The sequence below is a fragment of the Bidens hawaiensis genome, unplaced genomic scaffold, assembly GCF_021521415.1.
Source record: "Bidens hawaiensis isolate Kalapana, Puna unplaced genomic scaffold, B.hawaiensis_p1.1 tig00075792_1, whole genome shotgun sequence".
NCBI classification, from domain to species: Eukaryota; Viridiplantae; Streptophyta; class Magnoliopsida; order Asterales; family Asteraceae; genus Bidens; species Bidens hawaiensis.
In genome coordinates this window covers 20,016-38,931 of record NW_027503123.1, presented here as the reverse complement: position 1 = coordinate 38,931, position 18,916 = coordinate 20,016, and the positions used below count along the sequence as shown (strand labels likewise).

The following is an 18,916-nucleotide window of genomic DNA, read 5'->3' as shown; positions in this document are numbered from 1 at the left end:
AATATTATAATATACCAAAGGCCCTTTGGTTCCTAATTGCTTATAGTTATTATTTTTGTATTAACAATGAAATACAAATGCATTATTATAAGTTCTGTTGGAAATTCAAATACGTTGCTCCTAGCGTATCAATTAACCCAATATATTGTTGTAACTAGGTTTTATCTCCGTATTACGGGGGTTTTACATTATTCGTTTATAATATTTATATATCTTTTGGATTTTAATTTTATTTATTATACAAAAGTTAATAATACACTTAGTATTTGATGATTAAAGAGCTTCACAAATAAATGAGATATTATAACATGATTCAAAAACTATCTGGGTTTAATGAGACCCATGACCTGTTTATTTTTTTACTATAAAATTATTTTTTTAATTATAAATCTTAAAAATATTTTTTAAAGAGATATTAAATTATAGTATATCCATATTTTATAGGATTTTGATATCATATATTTGGTGAGATTAACTTTTTATTTAATGCGATGTTATAACCCGTTTAAGGGTTATCTGGGTTTGGTGACACTCATACCCGTGAATTCGGGTCAAATGCATAAGAAGCCTGTTTTACATTATTCGTTTATAATTTTTATATATTTTTTGAATTTTAATTTTATTTATTGTATAAAAGTTAATAATATACTTAGTATTTGATGATGAAAGGGTTTCACAAACGAATGAGACGTTATAACCCGGTTTAAAAGTTATATGGGTTTGGTGAGACCCATGACCCGTTTTTTTTTAAAGAAATCATATATTAATTTTTATATTTTTGTTTATATATATTATAGATTTAAGATAGATAAGAAAATAAAAAGTTTTCTTTTTCATGTCTTTGATATCAACTCGCGTACATGTCAAACAAAGTTCCAAGCTAACTTTATGGTAACATCCATCTATATATACGTGCACTTTTAGTCTCAAGCTTTCTTCATCCACAGACTTCTTTACATACACTCAACAGGCCACACACAACTCAGAGATGGAGAGCAGATCGGTAGGCTTCTGTGTACTTGTGGCAGGCCTCGGAATAATATCTGCGGCCACCGGTTTTGCAGCGGAGGCCACCAGGGTTAAGGTAACAAACACTATCGAATAGCATATATATATTTCCTTTGAAATGAAACTTAGCAAGTATTTTAATTTTTAACAATGTAAATGGTGTGGGCATATATGCATGCAGGATTCGGATGTTTATATTGAGGGTGATTCATGTTTTTATCCAAGTAGTCCAGCTCTTGCCCTAGGAATCATAGCAGCTGTGTTTGCAATCGTTACACGAATTTACATAACCGTCACCTTTTGTGGAAGTACTTGTTGTCGTAGTGACCCTAATTCGACTCCAATTTCAAAATTTCTTTATGTCTTGTCATGGTATTGGCAACCACCTCATTGTTTTTGTTAGGGAAAGTCACCAAAATAGCCATTTTGATCAAGATAATTAACAAAATAGTCTTGACTTTTTAAAATTACTGATGAGTCATGGGGCAACAAATTTGCTTCCCACGCGGCAAATTTTCTTTCTGGAGATTGAAAGAAGAGCTAAATGATATTTAAGTAAACAAAAATGTCAAGAGCCATTTTGTCCAATCCATGATCAATATGGCTAGTCTAGCAGTTTCGTTACAGTAGTAATTCGCCCTGATTATTGTTACATTGAAAAATAGTACAAAGTTTTTTGTTTAACATTCAGGGTAGCTTCAGTTATAGCCGTGGTTCTATTGCTGGCCGCCGCAGGAATCAACAATGAAACAGATGAACAGTTTGATTCATATGGTTATATTACATGTTATGTTGTGAAGCCTGGGATCTATGCATCAGGAGCTGTTTTAGCTCTTTTAAGTGCGGTTTTTGGGATTGCTGCTTATGTTACCTTAATGTCATCCAGAGAAGAAAATCCCACAAGCCCTCCAATTGCAATCCCGTCTACAACAGACCAAGATCTAGAGAAGAGTTCCGGCTAATCCGAACTCTCCTCAACTAATGGTTTTTTGATTATTTTAGAACCGTTTTTTATTGTTTGCGCGTTATGGTGATCATATTGTATGTAACACATGAGGATAAAGAATAAATATTTAAACTGGGGTGTTCCTTGATCAATGGTTGTGGATTCCTAGTTTTTGTAATCGAGTTCATCGATATTTTAGGTTAACAGATTAACCTTTTAATTTGTTGCTTCGTTTACGATGCTCTACAACTATCATGTTAGTCACATTGAGTAGGAAGATTGTAAAGACTAAAGACGATTGAATCCACATGCATGATGCATCCACGAATATAGTGAACATGGCCAATTGGCATATCTTGAAGCAATGTCATTCCAACAATTAGAAAGTCCGTTTGGTAAGATTTATATTTTTTTCCTAGCTAGTTGCATGCAAAATAAAAGAAATGGTCTTTCATACCTTTCTACTTATTAGAGTTATTTAATGGGGTTGGTTTGTTGGACTAAAAGTGAGATAAAAATGAAACTAGTTGATTAAAAAAATAATAAGAAAAAAAAAGAGAAAAAAGAAAGTTTGCTTTTTATAGGGATGAGCTTGGGACAGTACCTTTATTCATACCCGTATCCGATTGTACCCGCACCAAAAACCAATAAAAACATGTACCAATACTTGTACCAAACTTTTCGCTATGGTACGAGTATTTGGGTACGGTACCCGTTTTTATACCAATTTGCTTTTTTATTTCTAAATCTTCGACGATCTTAAAACTGATACATGTACAAGTAACAAACAACCTGAGTTAGTCCGAGCATCGGTACTTGCACAGGTACGTGACGGATACCAATTAGTACAAATACCAAATGGGTCGTCGATTTAATGATAAGATTGAAGAACCTTAATTTAGTCGTTGACTTTAAGTGATTTGTTTGTTGGTTTGATTATTGAATGTTATATTACTTAACTAGTTTTAGAACCCGAGTATTACACAGGATTTGTCAATGATAAAAAATAATAAGGTGCATTTTTTAAAATAAAGACACAAATTAAATGTAATAAAAAAATAAAATATGCAGGACAAAAAATAAAAGTTCTAGAATCTCAGTTTTACAACTCGTGTAAATTTTAAATTTTGAAATATGGTATACGAAGAGATTTTTTTTTAATTTATAAATTTTAAAAATTTTAGACTCCCTATTGTTTCTAGTAGGTATTTTAGTATTTTTTGTAATGTGTTTTTTATTTGTTTCAAATAATTCGTTTTATTAATTTAAACATAGAGAAATCTCGTGTATCAGGTTTTAGGGCTAGATAAAATAAACAAATGATAAAATGAATCTACTTAGTTTTACACTTCTAGCCTAATTTTTCTTCCAATTCTTTTAGTTATAACATTTTTGTCAAAATGGTTTTGACCCATAACTTATGAATCGTTATGATTCATGAGATAATAGATTATAGAATTATGAGGGAAATTTAGACTATGATTAAATGTGGTTAAGACACATAATCAATATTTTTTTTATTAGAATAGTAAGATTATGTCACAAATTAAAGTTATGATATTAAGGATTAAGATATAAGAGAAGTGATTTGATTTGTAAATGAAAACGTAATATTGGAAATCATATATTATTATTATTGGTAGATTCGGTTGTATCTACCTATTCTAATAAAGTAAAATAATTGTGACATGTGTCAATTTATGGTTAAACCTCATAATTTTTTTCCCTCCAAAAATCTTAATTGACTCCAATAAATGTCCATATTCACTTTCCTTTTACATTTTATTTATATTATATTTATATATTTTTATAACTTTATAAAAATAAATATTAACATATTATTTTACTATATATTTCGGAATACTATGTGAAATCCAAAAATTAAGAACAAACCATGTTTGTTAAATATTGAAAAGAATATATAATTTTAAATGTTATCATTAACATATTTTACTATGTATATTGTTGAATATTATAAAGAAAAACGAAACTCAAACATGCTTTCATTTTACAAAGTAATTTTTTAAATTATTAAATCATAAATCTATGCTTAAAAGTTGATCCATATTTTAAAGATCAATCCATTTATCTATTATTATTATTGTTATTGTAAATTATTATATAAATTTATAAATTATAAATATGTGCTCTAAATCTATCAATTTATTTTTTCAATTAATTTAGTAAATATACACCCATCACTTTTATATATAACAAAGCTTATCATATTTAATTTATTGGTTTTTTATTAAGAATTATTACGGGTTTTGTGGAACTTAAATTCGGTTTTTATAGTAAAATATTGTTAAATAGATTGTTTGGTACAAGTTAACTACATTTGGGTCAAAATTGGTTATGGGTCAAATATGAGAAATCTAAGTTTTTTTAAAAGTTTGAGAATGCAAATAGATTTATCGTCAAATTTATCACGGCTTCAAAGTGTTGACTTGAAATGTCAAACAGATGAAAGTTAGAATTTTAAACATGATTTTCGTTTCAAATTTATCTTCAATGACATTTTTGGAAAAAATCAAAAGGTTTGGGATTTGGTAAATTGGCTATTTTTCTCTCGACTATTAAAATTTAAGAGTAGTTAGTGAACGCTTACGACATGCCACCCCCAGACATATCAATCTTCTAACTTGTATCAAATTTAAAACATTTGTGTCAACATTAACTTTTCCTTTAATGGTGATCAGAACGTTTTATGGGAAGCATGTCATGCAAAACTATGCTCAAATAAAGCAAAATATTCACAAAACATAATGGGTTAACATGTTATTTTTTATGTTGTCAAACTTATCAAAATCTTTTTCATGGTTTGGCTCAGAAAAACATAGTTTTTGAAGAACATCCGTCGTTATAATTTAATGTTCTCTTCCTCTATGGGTTGTAAATTGATAAATACATTAATAAATATAATAGTCCTTCAGAAATTATACTTAGTGGTCAGAACTACTATTATATGATTATTGTATGAGAAGTCTTATTCCTGAATTTTTTCAAGTATACATATGATACTGACAATGAAAGTTTCAATATGCGTTCTCGGGCACGTTTTTGCACGTGTATTTTTTATTAAATTCAATTAAAAGAAATTATTCCGTGATATAAGTATAATCAATTTATATACACATAGTATAGATATAAACATAGATATAATACATTTTTTCATATGCGTTATGTAATTATTTTCTTCATTTGTAATTTTATAATTTAGATAATCCCGTATGTTACACGGGCTCTAAAACTAGTTATTATATATTATAATTAAAATTGAAGTTGGTTAAATATTTCAGTTTCAATTTTAGTTTTATTTTTTCTCATTTAGATTACAATAAACATAATTTATTTAATTAGTAATTGTCCAATTTTAGAATATATTTAATCTTTATTTGTAGTATGGAAAGTTTCTAAAATGCCTATAAAAGAAGAATATGAATTTGAGCGGGAAAAATTAGTCAAGAAGGAATATGATACTGACACATCATCTTCATTATTTTAATTTATTAGTAAAGATAGATATAAAGAAACGTTTGGTTGTTGTTCAATAATAACATGGTTAGAGAATTTATTTTATATATTGAATATGAAGAATCTCATCTAAACCCCTATATATTCCAAACATGTACAAAATACCAAACGTACCCATACATGTATCCGATTGTACATGTACCGAAATTCAACAAAAATGAGTATAAATACCAGTATTGAATAAGTTAAATCGGTACGGGTACGAGTACAGTATTTGAGATCAAATGTTCATTTCTATCTTTTGAATAAAAAGCAAGCATCTGATCAAACATCAGGGACTAAAACCATAGTTAACTTCTAAAATTTTATAATCTAAATTGTAAGCTATAACTTGCTGGCAATAATAATTATAATCTTTACTAACAATTTATCCAAGTAAATGGCTATATTACATGTTTGTTTTGTCATGTTCGTTCACTCATATAAATATTATATTTCTTTACTTTATTTCGTTAGTATTGATGATTATGAAACGAGATGGAAAATCACATTGTTTTTGTGAGCAAAAAATAAGTATTGATTTATGATAATTCTGTAAATGCAATTGTTATTTGCAATGAAAATGAAAGTTAAGAGCTGAATTTTTAGTATGAATTATTATCAGTTAATTAGTTAAAGTTTAAGTTAATAAATTTTAATTTGTAGTTAAATTATTAAAATTATAGTTTAAATTATTTTTAATCTTAAAACTAAAATTTTATTTTATTTTTAAAACATAAGTCATTGGGAACTTACCAGAGGAACACAAATTACATTACTTATATATATATTTTAGTATTTTTGAATTAATATCAAAGAGGGTGTAAATATTCAAAGTTTTAGCAAAAATATACATCAGTTAATTAGTAAATATCAAGTTTAGGTCCCAATTTATTATTCTCGACCAATAAATTTCTGGCCCAAAAATATCATGCCTATATGGTAAAACTGAAAAAATCAAAACCAAACTGAAGCCGGAAAAAAAAGCAGAAACTAGACAGTTTTAGACAATTTTCAGAAACACATAAATGGTCCAATATGACCCCAAAACCGACCCGTACACCTAGAGGTGTACAAATCGTGTTTTTTTAAATACCCGGTTTCGGGTATGGAACCGAGTTCGGGTATGTCCGGGAACGGTATGGCCGGGTATTGGTAATAATCGGGTCGGGTGCGGGTCGGGTGTTGTCTCTAAAACCATACCCTATTCATCGGGTTCTGGTCGGGTATAGAACCGGATATTCTAAAACCGGGTATTTGAATACCCTATTATCGGGTATTGAAAAAACCCTATTTACGGATATTTTCGGGTTTTTTTCCGGGTATTTTTCGGGCATAGATTGGGTTTTTTATAAGTTTGCACTTTTTAGGGGTATTTTTAAGATTTTATCGGGTATTTGAAATACCCGGTTCTGGGTATGGAAGCGGTTCGGGTTTTCGGGTATTACAGGGTACAAATCGGGTCCAGTTCGGGTATTAAAAACCCGGGTATTATAAAAACCGGTTCCGGGTTTTTATTTCGGGTCCGGTTTCAGGTTCGGGTTTGTTGTGCACCTCTACATACACCATTTAATAAATGTATCTTTGGTGTAATTGAACTGGAATACTAGCCCATCTAAGGTTTGTGCAAACACATAACTGCCAAAGCATACACTTCTATTTACATACTAATAACATTTACACTTATTAGCTGTCTAAAAACATTTGTTAGATACTAAGATCGCTACACCTTTTCAGCAAAAGCAGTGATTCAAGTTGATAGATTCAATTAAAAAACTGTCTACAAAAGGCAGACGGAAAATCAAGCCGCAAAATGCGGTTAACAACATTACCATGGATTTCATTGAGGGTCTGCCTAAAGGGAAAGATAATATTTTGTTGACATTTTTGTTGCCCATAAGATGTGTTTCATTTCTTTTGTTCTTACCAGGGTTGTACCTGTGACCACATTTGTGAAATCAATTACATCGTACTTGATCAGTTTTTGTGAGGCAACAAGCCTTCTTTTTTGGCCATTTCATATATTGCGACCGACATTAACACTTTAGCATCAGGGGTCAAACGCCAAAGTCCATCATAAGGAACCACATGCACTTTAATCAGCTCACCGTGTTCCCTGAGCCCGGTTTCTTTTCCTTGCAACTCTTTAACCACATCCGCACTTGCGCTTCCTCTGTACAGAAGTAAACTGAGTTCCTCATCACATCCACCCTACCAACAAAACATCAAACAGATTATTGTTGCCAAAATTCAAAACATCTGGTTTATTAATGTTGCTAAGATTATAATACCGGCGAGGGGATAACTTTGTTTCCGGTGGAAGGGTCCAGAAACGACGTGAGATCAACCATGTCTTCAAGTTTTAATTCAATGCCAGTCTCTTCTTCGACCTCGCGTAAAGCTGTACCAAAAATATCACCTACATTGTCATCCAACATGCCAGCTGGCAGCTCCAACATTGGCCTCCCCACAGGCACCCTAACCTTAAATATTATCATATTTAAATATGATTAAAATCATAATATTATAATTTTAAATGCATATTATACACTTTACCTGCTCGGTAAGCACAGTGTAAATTTTCCCTTCGGATTCCAGCAGGATTAGAACAGCTACAGCCGGGCCTCTTGCAAAAACAATACCTGGAACGTTTTGTCCAGTGTCCTTATCGATGACATCAGCTTTAAATTTGAGAAAGCCGACTCTCTTGCCAAACATGTCCACCCCCTAATTTTACAAAACGCATAGAGATCAGACGTAACAGACGTATCGCACTGGCTAGGCGTGTAAACGAACCAAATGAACACGAACGGAGTATGCCCGTTATCCGAATGTAGTCCGTGTTCATTCATTAAGAAAATGAACATGTTTGTGTTTGTTTGTTTTTCTATAACAATATAAACGCAAGTTCGTGAACGTAAATGAACGAACATCACTGAGCTAAAACCAGTAAAAAATAATGTGTTGCTCTAAAGAGTTATCAAAACTAGATCAAGTTGTAATGGGCCAAAAAAATTGTAATGAGTAAGTATATTAATGAACAAACTGAAACAAACATAAACTACCGAGCACAAATGAGCATAAACAAGTTCAAATGAGCAAACCTTCACGAATATAGATGAGCGAGCGAGAAAAGTGTTCATGTTCGTCCTTTTAACTAAATGAACAATTTTTTTTTGTTCAAGTTACGTAATTTATTAAATAAAAAAACATAAACAGACTTCCCACCGATGGTTCACGACATGTTCATTGAACGTTTGGTTTGGTTCGTATACATGCCTAGCACCCGCACACAAAAAAATAGATGTATTTTCTTTACGATAATACCTGAATGAGAACTTTTTTTAAAGACAAAGATCCATCTGCAAGGAGCCCTTTCTCACTTTGAATATTCTTTAACCACTGCTCAAATAAAGAGCAACCAATAGCATTCCTGCAAGCTTTAACTGTTATATTGTGAAATAAAATTATCAAGTTTTTCTTTCGAAGTGTTATTTAATATAATTTTCATGTTCAATTAGCATCCAAATCATCCTATCAGACACTAGTCAAAATGATGTTAACTTTTGTAAGTATATCATTCTTTCTCCAGTTATCTTATTTCAACTTTGCTGAGGTGGAAATTAAAAAAAATAGTATAAACCTAATATGTTGAATTTGATATATTATCTAGAATTGCAGATTATCAAATCAGTAGCATTTTGAAAAATTATTGCCTGGTGAAATGGTCAAAAACAATAAACCATGGTACAATGCTTGTTAGTTTATGCCAAGAGAACTATTTAAAAGGCGTGGATTCAAGATTCATGATTCTATGAGCGATCCAGAAGCTAGCAGACTCGTACATGAACCAACTAGATAGAGGAAAATGGGCTAGAAAGAAGCCCATTTATAAAAGGATATTAGTTGGGCTACCCTCAGAGTTGCCGGGCCCATAAGCAAGGGACCGAAACATGTGACAAACTGCCATACACGATTTGCCCAACCCGCTAACCCAAATTCCCTAATTCAAGCTCAACTCTTTCAAAAGTTTTTAAATTTTTGTCATTTTCATCGTAAAAACAGGTAAATCTTTGATTTAAACAATTTCCGTGTTTAATAAATCAGTCAATTTTAATTCTTGGGCAATCAGTTTTAGTTTTCCAAAATTTGGCTCGACATGTCAAATTTAAATGGGAAAATACCATAACATACCAACATAAATTCTCATTTTCTTATAAATTTCCCTCTACGCACAAATTAAAAGCAAGATGTGAGTATAAACAAATAAGAAATAAAAAAGAGTAGCCTGACCTGAAGTCGGTATCAGAAACACCGGGTGCAGCAACAAGAAGACTGTTTGTTTTTAATAACTGCAGACTACCAAAACTATTCTAAATCTAATCTAATCTAATCTCAGAAGACATATAACAAGTTAATGTTTGATATATTAGCTAGCATTCACAGTTCAAGTAACTTCAAAGCAACTATCTTTTCCACAAACTAACGCCTAACATAGCAACAATTATCAAGTAAAATCATGAAAATGTTTATAGCATAAAAATAACAATCAAAAGACGTATTCATTACCACGAGACAAACAAACACACACTCTGGTTCAATAAGCCCTAACAATCACCAAAATCAATCAAAACATGTATTAACCACTACGAGATAGCATAATCTGGTTCAATAAACCCTAAAATCACCAAACTCAATAATAATAGAACCTACACACCAAACATCAATAGTAACAAAAGGTATGAAATTAAACCTGATATGGGGGAATAGAGGACGGCGGGGTTGCAGCGGTGGGGCGGCACTGGAGCAGTAGAGCGGCAGCGGCAGGTTGCGGCGGTGGGGCGGCGGCGCTGGAGCAGTGGAGAGATGGGGTTGCAGCGGTGGGAGAGTTGGGCGGCAGTGGAGTGACGGGTTGATGGTGGGTGAGTTGGGTGGCAGTGGAGAGGATGAGGGGATTAGGGTTTGGGAGTGTCTGATGGAATAAGAAAGATGGAAAGAAATTGGTTAGAAGAGGTGAGAAGTAACAATACCAACACTTCTGGGAGAAGAGGGCGCGCAGACGTTTTTTAATGAAACGTCTTCGGAAAAACAAACACACTGCAGAGCCCAACGTCTGCGCGCCCTCTTCTCAGTGCAGACAAAAGAGGTGGAGAAGTGCTTTTGAGGAAAAACAAACAGCACCTTACACTACTTTCCCAACTTTCATTTAATAAGAGAAATGAAAGGTAAAAAAATTATAATAGAAAGGGAAGGAAAAGTTAGAATTTTCTTTTGTGTTTCCGGGTTTCATGAAAGTGAAAGGAAAATAAGCATTTTATATGTTCCTGAGATGAAAGGAAATGAAAAGAAAATTACATTTTTACTATTATATCCTTTTAGTAAAATTAAAACAAAAACACATCTTAAAACATTCCAATTTGTCAAAAAGATAGCAGAATGTGTTTCACAACATTTATCCTTGCAGTCATTAAAATCTTTGTATTATTAATTTCTATGTATTTTTATTATTTATCGGCAACTATTGATTTATTGGTCTAAACACTTGCAAGCACTTGCAAGGAATGGTTTCATTTGTTGGTTTAATGATAATGAAACTAAAAGGTTCAGTAAAATACAACTCAGTGTGTGGACTTATTTGTTCATACTCTACTTCTAATTACTAAAATAGTCTGCCATATGAACATGAGCTGAGTTCTCCTAGTCTGCCACAACTAAGCAACAAAATAAATTTACTGTTAAGTAAACTAAACTATAACCAATTTAAGAAACATAAAACCTATTTATCCAAACATGGGTGCAAACGAGCCAAGCTACTCGATATTGGCACGTGAAAAAGGTCGATCGAGCTGAGCCTAAACGAGCTCGAGCCTAAAAATAAGCTCGTTTAATAAACGAGCCCGAGCTCGAGCCGGCTCGCAAGCTTTAACGAGCTTATCATTTTTATATAAATAATTATAAAAATATAAGTTTTTCTAATAAATAGTAAACGAGCCGAACCTGAGTCAAGATCGAGTGCCAATTAACAAAGAGCAAACTATTTGACAAATAACAAAGCATTCATAACAAATACCTCTAACATTCTTTTACTACATAATTAATTCAAGTGCTATAAAAGAAACATATTAATCCTTCCTCAGATGGTTATTAATCCCTAAATATGCAAAATCAAAACAAAGTGTTAGAATAAATTAAGAATACTTGATAAAGATGGGTTGATACGAGTGTTGAGATCCAGGTGTGGTCTGTGCCTGGGGCATCGAAGTACTGTGTTGTTCAATGGCAGGATAGGTTTGGTTAGTGGAAAAGGGAAAGAAGCTTATGGCATGAGATACAAATGACACAAGGTGAGGGCAACATAGTAATTCTAGTTATATTTAGTTTGATCAATTTTCGTTTCTCTCATATTCTTCCCGATTTGAAGGGAATCTGTAACACCCCGTAACCGCAGCGGAAACGTACACGGGATGCAACAGACACATCTGATATCAACAGCATTGCTTATAAAGAAAATACCACTACATTAATTTATAACATATTACATTGTTGCGAGTTTCATTACTGTCTAGGTGTTACACACATATTTTACCGATAAGACATTAATAAATTCATTACAAAACATAGAGCAGCAAGCTTCCAACAGGTAGCACAGATAGTTAAGCACATATCAATCATTCCAACTTGGGCATACCTAGAAAACATGTAAAGAAAACGGGTCAACTACGAATAGTTGGTGAGTTTCACTAATTTAAATAAACACTGACAAATCATTTTAATAATCATTTATTAACAATATAATCATGCTGGGAACTATGTTACCCCAGGACATTTCCATTAACTTTCTGGGAACTATGTTACCCCAGAACAAAAATAACCCCTGGGAACTACGTTACCCCAGAACAATAATAACCCCTGGGAACTATGTTACCCCAGAACAATAATAACCCCTGGGAACTATGTTACCCCAGAACAATAATAACCCCTGGGAACTATGTTACCCCAGAACAATAATAACCCCTGGGAACTATGTTACCCCAGAACAATAATAACCCCTGGGAACTATGTTACCCCAGAACAATAACACATGATAAACATTTTGTATATTCTATGCATTAGACCATATATATATAAATGTACAAGTATTTCCATACGATCGGTATGTACTTAAATACTTAAATAAGACATGTTTTCCGCCCCGGGAAAATATAATTAAAACAATTCATTAAAAGAGGCTCGTGAAAACTCACCTTTTTGTGAGTCGGTGAGTAATATAAGGAACAGCTACGTGCCTGGATCTGTAATATAATATCTAGTCGTTACTATATAATTCCCATAACTTAAATACGTATCAATCGGTACATCTGGGAACATTGTTAACCCAGTACTGTACTCGATTCGGGGACAATGTTAACCCCGTGACACTTCTAAGGACTCAGATTGTGACATTGCTTAGAGTTTGACAGTAAATTTAGTTAAAGTGATGAAATTATAGCTCGGTTTGACACCCCGTTTGGCCGTGGGGCCCGTTTCCGGTATTTCGGTGCCGGAAACGGTATAATCGGGTAAAATTACCCAAATCATCCGAATTATTTTCGGATGATTTATTTTTACTTAATTTACTTAGATTTATGAAATAGTCCATTTTTAGAGTTTTCATGTACCAGTCAGCTCGCTTATGGGAACCTTGCCGGTTTACACGATTTAAGCTTTAAAAACTTGTTTTTATGTTCTTTTTAGCACAAATAATTACCCGATTAGTCTCGGGTCTTGAAATTTTGCACAAAACTTAATTTGACAGTAAGGAATTTTGTAAAAATTTTCCAGATTTATTTTCTTATATTTACATTTATTTATCTATTTTTAAATCTTATTAAAATACTAAATATATCAAAAATACCAAAACACTTTAGAAAAATCCCAAATTTTTCTGGGATGATCTCTATCATCCTCATAACTTTCTGGAATTTTCCCAGATTTATTTTCCTATATTTACATTTATTTATCTATTTTTAGATCTTATTAAAACACTAAATATATCAAAAATACCAAAACACTTTAGAAAAATCCCAAATTTTTCTGGGATGATCTCTATCATCCTCATAACTTTCTGGAATTTTCCCAGATTTATTTTCCTATATTTACATTTATTTATCTATTTTTTTAGATCTTATTAAAACACTAAATATATCAAAAATACCAAAACACTTTAGAAAAATCCCAAATTTTTCTGGGATGATCTCTATCATCCTCATAACTTCCTGGAATTTTTCCAGAATTTAAAACTTATTTTTCAAGCCATTTTCACCCAAAACCGAGCTAGAAAGCCCTAGAACTCGTTTCACCGAAAAGCCTACTTAGACTTTTCCAACTGAGCTCAAATTTTGTGGGTGACTTTTATATGTTATAAAAAGCTTATCTTAAATTTTCCAGAATTTGTCATCATGTTTTGCTATTTTTCACTATTTTTGGCCAAAACCGAGCATTAAATTCACCAAATATTCATCTTTTATCTAAAAATTACCAAAAATTCACAGATCTCATATTTTCATGTGTAGATCATCTCTGTGAAATTTCGTGACCCAACTCTAAGCACACAACAATCTGTCCATTTTTCATAAACACACGAAAACCGAACTATTTTGTGTTTTCTAGCTTTAGATCGCAAGGATCTCGGTTTCTAGCCTTTGCTAGCCGCTAGATACAACACTTACAAGCACATCAACACTATACCAAGCAAACTATACCAACAATCAAACCATTTCTTTCAAAGTGTCGGTTTTTAAGTAAAAACAAAGGTTTTAACCGTAAAAATCCGTTCTCGACTCTTTTTACTCATTACTTGGATCAAGATCCTTTGTATAACTTGTATACATCCCTTGATCATACGAGAATCGGTTTTATCTCGGGTTTTCACCCGTCTTTCACATGGAAACCTCCTTTTCTCAATATTATAGAGTTATAAACAAGAATCAAGCATTAAAACATGTATATACCTTGAAAATTTTGATTAAAACTTGATGATCTTGGAAGAACACTTGAAGATTTGAGAGATTTGAGAGAGTTTTGGGAGTGAAATGTGGTAAAAAAAAGAAAATGAAATGAATAATATGGGATAGGGCTGATCGGCCTCCCTTAAGGGGTGGGGTGGGTCCCACACATCCATTCTAAGCCACATATTCGGATTACGCAATCCGGATAATGTTGTGGATAATCTGGCTCAGTTCGTTTCTCGTTTAAACTCGTAATTCGGCTTAAAACGAGCATAGAATGGTCGTTTTTCGGGTCAAAATAAAATTTACATAAAACCGACTTAAAAATTTTAAAAACTTAAACCATGACATTAAAACATCATATTATTAATAATTACGCATCTTTTTCGGCTTGATTGATCATCTCTTGCTTGGTTTGATGTTAAAGGTTTCGTTTATCGTACCGACGTACCAATAAATCGAAATCCTTTTTCTGTGCTATAATTCACTTATCCCGAAGCATTAATACTTCGTAAACATCACTAAATATTATATACTTCGTCTATGATGAAATTCCCGATTCGTTCGGGTTTCAATAACCGATCATTGATTAATTGTAATTCCAATACGATTCACTATATAATTGAGTATGATTCATACTGTGTACCATATATATTCGTATCATCGTGCTATAACTCATATAATCAATATTAAATAACACGTAAATAGTATATTCCGGCTAGGGTATACCTGGATTTGCCGGAATCGTTACATTCTCCCCCCGTTATAAAAATTTCGTCCTCGAAATTTTACGCGTCAACTACTTCCTTTTGAGGAAATAGGTGGGGGTATTTCTTCCGAAATTCATCCTTTCGTTCCCAAGTAAATTCTGGGCCTCGTTGCGAATTCCATCTAACTTTGACCAACGAGATCTTATTGTGTCTAAGTTGCTTGATCTTACCGTCCACTATTTCAATGGGCTCCTCTACGAAGTTAAGCTTATCATTTATTTGAACGCCCTCTAAGGGTAACACCAATGTCTCATCCGCCAGACATCTTTTTAAATTCGACACATGAAACACGTTATGAACTGCACTTAATTCATCAGGCAGTTCTAATCGGTAAGCTACAGGACCGATTTTTGCAATAATATCGAATGGTCCAATATATCTCGGGGCTAACTTCCCCGCCTTGCCAAATCTAACCACACCCTTCCACGGTGATACTTTTAAATATACCTTTTCGCCCTTCTCAAACGACAACGGTTTCCGACGGGTATCGGCATAACTCTTCTGCCGATCCCGCGCGGCTTTTAGGTTGTTCTTAATTTCAAGAATCTTGCTGGTCGTCTCCTGGACCAGATCCGATCTAATGATCTGCGGGTCTCCCACTTCAGACCAGTAAAGTGGTGATCGGCACTTCCGCCCATACAATGCTTCATAAGGTGCTGCCTTTATACTGCTATGGTAACTGTTATTATAGGAAAATTCAACGAGTGGGAGATGTTGATCCCAATTTCCCTTAAAGTCCAGTACGCAGGCACGAAGCAAATCCTCCAAAGTTTGAATGGTCCTCTCAGACTGGCCATCGGTCTGAGGGTGGTAAGCTGTGCTTAGGTCAATACGTGTTCCCAACGCTTCTTGGACAGCTTGCCAAAGTTTGGAGGTGAAATGGCTATCCCTATCGGAGATGATCGAGATGGGGATGCCATGACGAGACACTATTTCATTTATATAAATTTGCGCAAGTCTCTCAGTGTTATAATTATTCCTAATTGGAATGAAATGTGCTGATTTGGTTAATCGATCCACGATTACCCAAATTGCATCATGACCTCGGGGCGTCTTGGGGAGGTGTGTCACAAAATCCATTGTGATCTGCTCCCACTTCCATTCCGGAATTTCCGGTTGTTGCAACATTCCCGAAGGTTTCTGGTGCTCCGCCTTAACTCTCGCACACGTCGTACATTTGCCGACGTATGTGGCTATATCCTTTTTCATTCCTGGCCACCAGTAAAATTCTTTCACATCCTTGTACATTTTATCTGATCCCGGATGTATGGAATATTTCGATTTATGTGCTTCATCCATGATCAAATCACGAAGGTCATGGAGGGTCGGGATCAAAATCCGATTTTTGAAATAGAGAATTTCGTCCACACGCTGTTCGAAATTCTTCTCATTCCCGTAAAGTCCTTCTTTATCCAATTGGCCCTCTTTCAACGCCTCGCGTTGAGCGACTCGAATCAAATCCGAAAGGCTCGACTGGACTATCATCCCCAACGCTCGCACGCGTAGTGGCTTGACTCGATCCTTTCTACTCAAGGCATCGGCCACAACGTTAGCCTTGCCAGGGTGATATCGTATGTCACAGTCATAGTCACTCAGCAACTCGACCCATCTTCGTTGCCTCATATTCAGTTCTTTCTGATCGAATATGTGTTGCAAACTTTTATGATCAGTGAATATGGTGCACTTTGTACCGTAGAGATAGTGTCTCCAGATTTTAAGTGCAAAGATGACTGCTCCCAGTTCCAAGTCATGAGTAGTGTAGTTTTTCTCATGAACTTTTAACTGTCGAGACGCATAGGCTATGACCTTTTTATTTTGCATTAACACGCATCCTAACCCTTTACGGGATGCGTCACAATATACAACAAATCCATCGTCTCCGTCGGGAAGACTTAAGATTGGCGCTTGGCACAATCTTTGTTTTAGCGTTTGAAACGCCGTTTCCTGCTCTTCACCCCATTCATATTTCCGATCCTTTTGAGTCAGGAGGGTTAAAGGTTGGGCGATGCTGGAAAAGTTCTCTATAAATCGACGATAGTATCCAGCTAAGCCTAAGAATTGGCGGATTTCCTTCGGAGATTTAGGCGCTTGCCAATTCTTAATAGCTTCAACCTTACTCGGATCAACGTGTATTCCTTGGTGGTTTATAACGTGACCGAGGAATTGCACCTCTTGTAACCAGAAGTTACACTTGGAGAATTTTGCATACAACTTCTCCTGATCCAAAAGCTCCAAAACTAACCTCAAATGTCGCTCATGCTCTTCTTTACTTTTTGAATATATCAAAATATCGTCAATAAATACAATGACGAATTTGTCGAGATAGGGTTTACAGACTCGGTTCATGAGATCCATGAACACCGCTGGCGCATTTGTTAGCCCAAAAGGCATAACTAGAAATTCGTAGTGGCCGTAGCGAGTCCGAAACGCGGTTTTTGGGATATCCTCCTCCTGAATTTTAACTTGGTGGTATCCCGATCTAAGATCAATCTTTGAGAAATAGCTCGCACCTTGTAGTTGGTCGAACAAATCATCGATCCGGGGAAGAGGATACCTATTTTTGATGGTTAATTTGTTCAATTCCCTGTAGTCAATGCACATTCGAAGGCTTCCGTCCTTCTTTTTCACAAATAGTACAGGTGCACCCCACGGGGAATAACTGGGACGTATAAACCCCTTATCCAACAATTCCTGCAACTGGTTGGATAGTTCTTGCATCTCGGACGGTGCAAGTCTGTAAGGGGCCTTAGCAACAGGGCCAGCCTGAGATAACAGATCGATTCTGAATTCGACCTGTCGGGTTGGTGGCAATCCAGGCAGTTCCTCTGGAAAAACTTGTGGAAATTCGCGTACCACGGGAATATCGTCCACCCGTTTTTCCTCAGAATCAGCGGCCGTCAGGCTCGCTAGATACGCCACACATCCCTGACGTATATATTTCAACACCTTGAGGTGGGATATAAACGGTATCATGGTGCCGGATTTTTCTCCCTGCACTAATACCTCCTCGTCATCCGACACCCGGATCTTGACGGTTTTCTTTTCACAGTTTATTTCTACCCTATTACGTGCCAACCAATCCATTCCCACTATCACGTCAAAACTACCCAATTCTACCGGTAACAAGTCAATCAGGAAGGATTGTTCGCTTAGAATAAAAGGGCAATTCCGAACAATCCGATTAACTATCATGGTTTTACCGTTAGCGACCTCTACTGTGTAGGGTTCTATGGTTTCACCAATAGGAAGGTTTGCTATCGAAAGGAATCTAACGGAGACAAAACTTCTATCGGCGCCTGTATCAAATAATACAGAAGCGTAATGATCAGAGACGAGGAAGGTACCTGTCACTACGCTGGGGTCCTGGCGCGCCTCGTTCGCTCCCATCACGAATGCTCGGCCTCGCGCCGGATTGGACGACGATGGCTGACCCGCGGGTTGTCTCCCGTTTCCTCCCTGATTCAGTTTCGGGCAGTTCCTTTTGAAGTGATCTGTGCTGCCGCATTCGTAGCAAGCACGGCTAGTGGTCACCATCTGGTTTCCTTGCGGGTTCTGCAGTCGGGCTGGTTGAGTTCTAAATGGTTGCGCCCGAATAGGTTGTGGTTGTCGGTTCAGGTTGTTCAGATTTGTCTTACAATTTGGTGCGTAGTGTCCAACCCTGCCACACCGGTGGCACACCACCTCCTTGCACA

At 34.8% G+C, this 18,916-nt stretch overlaps 2 protein-coding genes across 2 annotated transcripts; one reads left to right on the top strand and one right to left on the bottom strand.

Annotated features, from left to right (window-relative positions):
- Positions 1-962: 962 nt before the first annotated feature.
- Positions 963-2,049, top strand: LOC143606598 (protein MODIFYING WALL LIGNIN-1-like). The gene is made up of 3 exons (XM_077082315.1): positions 963-1,084; positions 1,190-1,380; positions 1,700-2,049. Exons 1-3 carry the CDS (start codon positions 989-991, stop codon positions 1,968-1,970), a joined length of 558 nt encoding a protein of 185 aa, XP_076938430.1. The 5' UTR covers positions 963-988; the 3' UTR covers positions 1,971-2,049.
- Positions 2,050-7,433: 5,384 nt separating this feature from the next.
- Positions 7,434-9,819, bottom strand: LOC143606597 (nudix hydrolase 14, chloroplastic-like; the record flags this gene model as incomplete). The annotated part of the gene is made up of 5 exons (XM_077082314.1): positions 7,434-7,678; positions 7,759-7,950; positions 8,024-8,194; positions 8,795-8,900; positions 9,761-9,819. Coding segments are annotated over 5 exons (762 nt in total), but the record flags the coding sequence as incomplete, so codon positions are not given.
- Positions 9,820-18,916: the final 9,097 nt, after the last annotated feature.